Consider the following 8,169-nt stretch of genomic DNA (forward strand, 5'->3'; position numbering starts at 1 on the left):
TGAAATCCGTTTACTTATATAATTCGCTATAACAATTTTTTCTCATTTTATAGAAAATATCCTTTAAAATGTAGAAGAAAATGTAATTATTCAGTGGTAGTAGTTAAATTTAATGTTGACTTAATCCACTTCAAGAATAAAGACATTATATAGGAAAAATTTGGCTAATACAAAAATATGTTTTTATGTACATATAGAAATCATGAATATATAATATTATTTTCGAGCTCAGAGACTTAATCTTATTTCTTAGGACGTTATTATGAAACTATATATGATATCTTGGATATTATATGAAAGTTAATGATGTTACCATGCAAAGTGAATAAGCGATTTTATAAAGCAACATAATATGTAAAAGCTGTCGTTTTACATCAGATTGGGTAGAGACAAAAAACAAATTTGATCGAATTGAAACTATAAAAATATTAGGTACATTAAATAGAAAAAAAAATTTTTTTAATAAAACAAATAGTTTTACCCGGTCCAATGAAAACCAGCTTACATTTTCGCAGGCGTCGTAACTAACGTATTATGACGAGAATGAAAGACGAAAAATATTACCCAGACACCCGTGGCACCTCATATCGGAAAAGGAAGAAAAGCCAGCGGTTTCGATATACGATTATTTACGATTTCCGGTTGAAAGTCGATTTCTTGCCGTATCATTCCATTCCACATATCGATATCTCGTTTGACGATGGGCGCGTAAAATAATTATATGAAACTGCTACAGGTTAGCACAATATTAAAAATTAATAAAAGTAATATATACATATATTTAAAGTGAATTCTTAAACTTTAAAAACTTTAAAAAAATTAATTTTTCATTGTATTTGATCTATGTATATTATTAATATCCTAAATATGCTATATATTTATAGTTTTATACACTTATCTTTATTGTAAGAAAGAAATTAAAACTAAAATACGAAATGGATAAATTTTCGTGAGAGCGTATAAGTTATTTCGGAAATTCGTAAAAGAGACAGTGAAATGTATTTTCTTTATTTACATTACAACTTTAGGTTGTTTACAGTTTTCAATGTACATATGACGTAATTCCAAGAAAAAGATAAAAAATATTTAAGTAACGCAACAAATTATGATTTATATATATATATATACACACATACACATATATATGTGTGTGTATATATGCATTATACACGTATTAGTACATACAAATATTAATATTTGTAAATATTCATATCAGAAGTAACTTTTAATTATTCAATTTAAATATAAGATAAAGTGCATCACGTTTTACTAGATAATTATCATGTTTAATTAACAAATTGTAATATTCGCACCTCCTATGATAACTCGAAATTATGTGACAATTCAGTCTTAAAGTAATTCAAGGCATAACCATAGTATATTATTATAATAAGAAAAAGACAACGAAGATAAGAATGTTGTATTCATTGTCTAATGACAATATTTTATTATAACATATTCACGATACTAAAGAATATATATATATATACTTGCATAAATGAGTCATGAAAGTCAACATATGTAATTTACAGACACGCGTTATTCAGGATTGGCCGCCGAGGTTTCTTCTACATTGTCCGCAGTTACTCCTTCCGCTATCAAATCTTTAGCTTCTGCATTGTCTGCAGCTACTTTTCCGTCTATCAATTCTTTAGCCTCTGCATCATCCGCAGTTACTCCTGCCTCTATTAATTCTTTAGCTATTGCATCTGGTAACCAAAGACCACTATCAACACATCGTTTCATGTGATAGAATGCTTCTTTTCGTGGCATTACTGCTAACGTTTCTTGCAATAAAGCATGATCTTGGGTTTCAAAGCATTTTTGTAGAGGCTAAAAGTAATATATTGCAGTAAACACATGCTATATCAAAATAATAAGCAGAAATATTTACAATAAATTTGCTTGTACCTCTGGTAGACTTTCAAATACTTCAAGTGGGTCAAGACCACCTGGACCTCGACGCGCTTTTTTCTCCTCTTCCTCAGCTTCTCTAAGGGCATCTGCTACTTTTTCAACAGCTCTCTTACGTATTCTCTCTTTAAATGCTCTCAATTCATCTTCGAAAGAATTTCTATGTTCTAACTCAGCATTCTGAATACGACTAAAGAAGGAACCTACACATGCTCTTGGATCAACATCTAGTTGTTTTGATAATTCTAAAATATATTGCATACATATACATTGATGCGCAACATGTTCCATTAAATCATGTTTCTGAAATTAACAACATATTGATAAAACAGATTCGTGTCATTATCTATTACCTATTACAAACATTCAAATGTATATATACTTACTTCTTCTATTTCTAGGTTAATACACCAGATAACCAAGTAATTTGCAGTATTTTCGCATACTAACTGAGGATTATCTTGTAAAAATTTTTTACTATCTTCATATCTTCCAAGCATACCAAATTCTTTCAACTTCTTCTCGTTTTCTTTTGCAAATTCTTTCATTTTCTTTTCTTTTTCTTCGTCTGACAACCCATTGTCATCTCCCTTACGTGGTGATCTCTTATTAATCACTGTTTTTGTAAAACCGTCTTGCCCAATAGTATCAACATTCCAAGGTGTTAATTTCTCTTTTTTCTTTATTTCCTCTTCCCTTTCTTTAATCTTTAAATCTTCTTTTTCAAGATCTTGCAAAATTTTTTTTAGTTCGGTTAAATCTGCTTCCTTTTGTTCATTTTCTAATTTTTTAATTTTTTCCTCTGTTTCTTTCATTTTTTGTCGAGTTCTATAAATAATATAAATTTTTAAATTAATGATGGTAAAATGGACATTAGGTTTACTATAATTTATGGATAATTTATGTATGTAACTTCATGCTTAAAAATTAACGTACTCCGTCTTTTTCCTCTGATGCTCCTCTTGCTCACGTCTCCTTTCTTCCATTCTTTCAACCCTTGCTTGATGACGCCATCTAAATAATGATGGTGTATCAATGTTTGGATGAGTATCATCCTCATCGTCTGAAATCTGACAAGTATAAATTTTAGCATCATACATACATATCATTTCTTATACATATAATATACTTCATAAATTATTTTAGGTACATAAATATATTAATTATAAACAAGTACACTTAATGAGAAAAATAGAAAAAAAGACAAATATTAAAAAAATATGATATTAGATTTAGTATAATAAGCTTGTACTGAAGAATGTACTCCATTTTTTCTCAATTTATAAACAATAAATACCTAGATGAAAAAATTTTCTTCTAGACAGCTTTTAAATTTCATAATTATTTTATATTTTTGTCAAGTATACAAATAAAAAATAGCTTCGGAATTTCTACTATTACTCTAGAATATTCCATAAGTATACTGGACCAAAACTAGGGTTCCTACCTCAATATCTTTCCATTTGCTATAATCCACCATCGTTCAGCCGGTTAAATGTGCTTTCTATTCAATAATGTATCCTTATGGAACTGACTATTTTATAAATATGACTTGTGTATAAAGTTTTTCTTTTATATTCTTATTTTTGTAAAAGCAGAAATACGACGCCCTTACTTGCCGAAGTTTAATTGTCAACTACATTGGTGTGAACATAGAACATATTCGCACGAGATAATCGTTCGATGTATCATACCAGTGACTCTCAATTATTTAAATTAATTCGTACGGATTTAATAAACATATGCGATATACGTAATTAACTTTTATTAATAATATTAATAACATAAATTTCATGACATTAGTGATAATAAAAAATATTTGTATACCTCTTTACCACAGAAAATGCAATTTGTTAAAACAGTATACGATAATTTAATTCAAAAATGCATGATTAAATACTGTAGAAGTTTATACGATAGCCGTATGCGGTAATTTCTTTAAATTTTATTGATTGTAATCCTTCATTCAAAGATATGGTTTTGCTTTCTACGTATAATATACGTATAGATTAGGCATAAGCCAAATACGCTGAATTTAGCGTTATATACAGGCACTCTAGATTTGTTGATCTTCAATGAAAACGTTTTATTTAATTCCTCCTTATTTACTGAATTTTATACCTTGAAAATAATGATTGGTATGCGAATGAACGCGTTTAATGATACAGGACTTGGTGAACCAGAACAAGATGCAAATACCGCACTTATAGAATTAGATAAAGGTATGTTTATAGTCTTCAAGTTAACCTCGAATTAATTGTTCTACAGTTCTTATTGTAGTAAAAGATATTTTTTAGGTTTACGATCAACAAAGATTGGCGAGCAATGTGAAGCCATAGTGCGATTTCCTCGATTATTCGAGAAATATCCTTTTCCTATATTAATAAATTCTTCTTTATTAAAATTGGCAGAAGTTTTTCGTACTGGCAGTAATTTTTTACGTGTTTGGGTCCTTAGAGTATGCCAGCAAAGTGAGAAGCATTTAGATAAAATTTTAAATGTTGATGAATTTGTGAGACGTATTTATAGTGTTATACATTCTAATGATCCTGTTGCTAGAGCTTTGACTCTGAGAACATTAGGCAGTGTGGCTGGCATTATACCAGAAAGACAACAGGTATAATTTTATTAACTTTTATACCTTAATTTGTATCTTATGATATGTACAAACTTTAAAGCTGAAACATTATTTAATTTATAAGGTTCATCATAGTATAAGAAGATCATTAGACTCTCATGATTCAGTTGAAGTTGGAGCTGCAATATATGCTGCCCAAATGTTTGCTGCACAATCAAAATTATTTGCTGTTTCCATGTGTAGCAAAATATCTGACATGATTAGAGGTCAAGCAACACCAGCATCAATGAAATTACAACTTATACCTATTTTACAATATATGCATCATGATACTTTCACAGCTTCAATGGTATGTAAGTATAAACTTTAAACTTTTAAATAGAATTCAAATATTTTTTTAATAATAAATTTGTTAAAGGTAAATGAGCTTTGTATGGAACTCCTTGGTAGCTATCCAGCTGTTGAATTTGTGAGAGTCACATTAAGCGCTTTAAGTACACTAGCTTCTGCAACATTAATTGATGTTCCACAACAAGTTGCTCTTTTATTACGTTACCTGCAAGATGATCCAAGATTGACTATCAAACGCCATGCTTTACATCTACTGCATTCGTTAGCAAGAAGAGGAGCACATTTATGGCCGCAGGGTGCACTTAATAATTTGATAGGTAAATATAATAAATAGATAATTTTATGCGACAAATAAAAATAGGTATTTAATGAATTTTATATTTTAGAAAGTACTACAACACTTCTACAAGATGGTGCTGGGAATAAAGACCTTCTTATACGAACGTTAGATGTAATCGAGGTTATTACTTATTCATAAAATAGTAATGAAGGAAGAAAATTTTTTAAATATTAGGATTTACAAATAAACTTTTGATATTATTTAATTTAGGTACTTAGTCAGAGTGCAGTAACATGTGATGCAAACAGGGAAGAAGGAAATCCCCTATTATCATTATGTGTAAATGCTTGCTATTCTCCTGATCCTTTCATTGCAGTGAAAGCAATTACTATTTTAGCTAGAGTTGCATGTTATTGGTATGTAATTAATAACTTTTTTATCTGTGATGTTAGAATATAGAATAGCTTGAATTATGTATAACTGAATTTTCAACAAAAATCTTAACTTTTTACACATAGCTATGAAGAAAATTTGCCAGCTTATGGTATACAGGATGTTGTATCTTGTCTGGAATCTTTGATTGTATTATTAGCATTGGATGACAAGTATTTATATCAGTTGAAAGCTTGTTTACGTTCGACAGTAAAACTATGTCAAGCTCAACCTAGCCATTGTTCAATATTTGTCGATGCCATAGGTAGTACACTTTTCAATACTCATGCAGAAGGTGGACAAAGTGAGAAACAAGCACTTGCTTTATGCGAAGCATTGGGTGCTATTGGAAGTTTAGGTGAAAATACATTACTTCCACTTTTACCAGACATATTAATAAAACTTGAACAAACTGTGCATATACATACGAAGGTAAAGTTAAACGAAATATATATATGCATACTTCATAAAAGGTGAATAAAATAAAACAAGTTTTCTCAAAGGTAATGTTATGTACGCTACTTTTTCAAATGATAACGGGAGGATATGAATGGAATTCAGAATGTTTGGAAGCAGTAGAAGAGGTTATTAAAAATGTAGATGGTTGGGCCAAATATCGAATTGCACGTAGTGCCGCAAGATATGGTCATCATACGATAGCAACTCAAATATTTAGAAGTTTAAAGGAAACAGTTGCGTCTGAACAATTACACTTTTGGTTATGTGGTTTGGAATTAGTTACGAAAGCTGAAAGTTTTCTCATGTTAGTTTCTATTTGTTGTCTATAACTCATTTTATGGAATTATATTCTTATTTCTCGAATCATTACAGTGAAAAAACAGGAGAAATAGAGGGCAGAGAAAGAATTCATACTGTGGGAAAGTTAAACAAAGCTATTGCGCGTTACGCGAGTGCATGCGCTTCATTAAAAGCTGCTAGTACGCCATTACGAAGTTTACAATTTGCTAGCGAATATTCGAAATTACGGTGTGAATTTCTTCAAGCCATTGTGCAACTTTTACATTCATGCAGGTGCTTTGAATAAATATCATAAAATTACTGTTACTCCTAATTTTTAAAAATTACATAAATATAAGTATGTTTTAGATCTCTTTGCACAGCTCCACCACCTGCTATTACATGTACAGTAGTTTTAACTACAAAAGATGACCTACAGCGATATGGACGTGTTACTAATCAGGTATTTTATTCTATCTTACATTTTCAGTCCCATTTTGAATATAATACTTACAAAATGAAGTATATTTAAAAGTTGAGGAAATCAGCTCAAGAACTTAAAAACTGTGCGGAGAACTACCAGAAACTTTATCAATCAGCTTTTGATGCTGATCCTGGATCATTAATAAACATACGAGCGTATCCTTTTCAATACGTATTTGATTTCTAATTTATAGTTAACTTTAGTTTGGTTTTTAACTTGACTTACCATATACAGATTACAAGAAATTTGTCGTTTGTTAGCGAATAGCGTCGAGCGTGTTTGCGGCGGTACAGGAATTCAGACGTATCAACAAAACGAAGTCAATTTTAATTTTGGCGATACCGTAGAAATGCGTCAACTGGCTCGTTGTTGCACCGAGTTACGTCGTTTAGCGCCAAGCTATATAGGTGAAAATAAGGCAGCTGCACTTAGTCATTCGAGAATAAACTGCTTAGTCTCACAGGTGATGTTATTAGCTGGAACAAAAATGAGATTACCTATACCTCGATATTATTTCCAAGCTTTGCAAGCAACTAGTGTCAAGTTGTCTGTCTCACCGCAACCACGTGTTCTTGGTGAACCAGTATCCGTTCCTCAAGGAAGTCAATTAGCGTTAAAAGTTGAAGGAGTGTTACGACATGGTCGACGCGCTTCTCTTTATCGTTCTGTTGCTGCTGTTTGTATTTCTATTTCTACTTCGCCTCCATCTAAGATTAATTCGGATCAGAAGGTATGAATAAATATATTCGTTACGGTAAATTTTTTTTATACATATCTATATTGATACCGAGTCCATAAAAATAATGTTTACTAACAGGATTCTAATACCAACGAACTACAGCAAACAGTTACGCCACATCGCGATTTCTTCGCTTGTGAATTCTTACTTTCATTAGGAAGTCCGGGTACAACTACAACAGCGTGTGTAAGTAATACCACTAATGTCAACAATAACGTAAACACTAGTGGTGGACAATATCAAGTCACGGCAAGCGCGAGTATACTTGACAAGGATGGCAATGTGTGGAAATGCGGACCGCGTTCCACGCTTCAAGTCAGGGTACACGAAGAACCGGCTAAAAGAAAGTTACCATAACAATGTGATCGTGTATTTTTTATTATACAACATTGTGCATATACCGCATGTAGAATAAAAAATTGTTTTACTTCAATCAAAATTATCATAGTGTTTTATTTTTAATTATCCCCTTATAAAAAAATGTCTTATTTTTTTGTAAAAATTGGATTTGTTTTTGTAGCACACATGGCGTTGAGTTAGATAAAAATAATTATATTAAGTAATAGAGTACAAAGTTACAAAAGCTATGATTCGATGAGAGGAAAAAGACCGAGTAGAGGAGCAGCGATAGTCGATGTACGAGTGGACGCGCC

The 8,169-nt window shown here is 31.0% G+C and overlaps 2 protein-coding genes across 2 annotated transcripts; one reads left to right on the top strand and one right to left on the bottom strand.

Moving 5' to 3' along the window:
- Positions 1 to 1,410: 1,410 nt before the first annotated feature.
- LOC122577671 (hsp90 co-chaperone Cdc37) lies at positions 1,411 to 3,544 on the bottom strand. Its single transcript, XM_043749121.1, has 5 exons — positions 3,362 to 3,544; positions 2,851 to 2,984; positions 2,301 to 2,742; positions 1,912 to 2,217; positions 1,411 to 1,833 (listed from the first exon to the last, which is right to left on the bottom strand). The coding sequence occupies exons 1-5, from the start codon at positions 3,392 to 3,394 to the stop codon at positions 1,540 to 1,542; spliced, it is 1,209 nt and encodes a 402-aa protein (XP_043605056.1). The 5' UTR covers positions 3,395 to 3,544; the 3' UTR covers positions 1,411 to 1,539.
- Positions 3,545 to 3,703: 159 nt separating this feature from the next.
- LOC122577669 (integrator complex subunit 7) lies at positions 3,704 to 7,958 on the top strand. The gene is made up of 13 exons (XM_043749117.1): positions 3,704 to 4,136; positions 4,212 to 4,531; positions 4,617 to 4,841; positions 4,911 to 5,160; positions 5,230 to 5,303; positions 5,394 to 5,539; positions 5,642 to 5,987; positions 6,059 to 6,318; positions 6,387 to 6,587; positions 6,663 to 6,756; positions 6,829 to 6,932; positions 7,012 to 7,507; positions 7,595 to 7,958. Exons 1-13 carry the CDS (start codon positions 4,046 to 4,048, stop codon positions 7,871 to 7,873), a joined length of 2,886 nt encoding a protein of 961 aa, XP_043605052.1. The 5' UTR covers positions 3,704 to 4,045; the 3' UTR covers positions 7,874 to 7,958.
- The last annotated feature ends 211 nt before the right edge of the window (positions 7,959 to 8,169 follow it).

Source organism: Bombus pyrosoma, linkage group LG2, assembly GCF_014825855.1.
Source record: "Bombus pyrosoma isolate SC7728 linkage group LG2, ASM1482585v1, whole genome shotgun sequence".
In the NCBI taxonomy this organism is placed as follows: domain Eukaryota; kingdom Metazoa; phylum Arthropoda; class Insecta; order Hymenoptera; family Apidae; genus Bombus; species Bombus pyrosoma.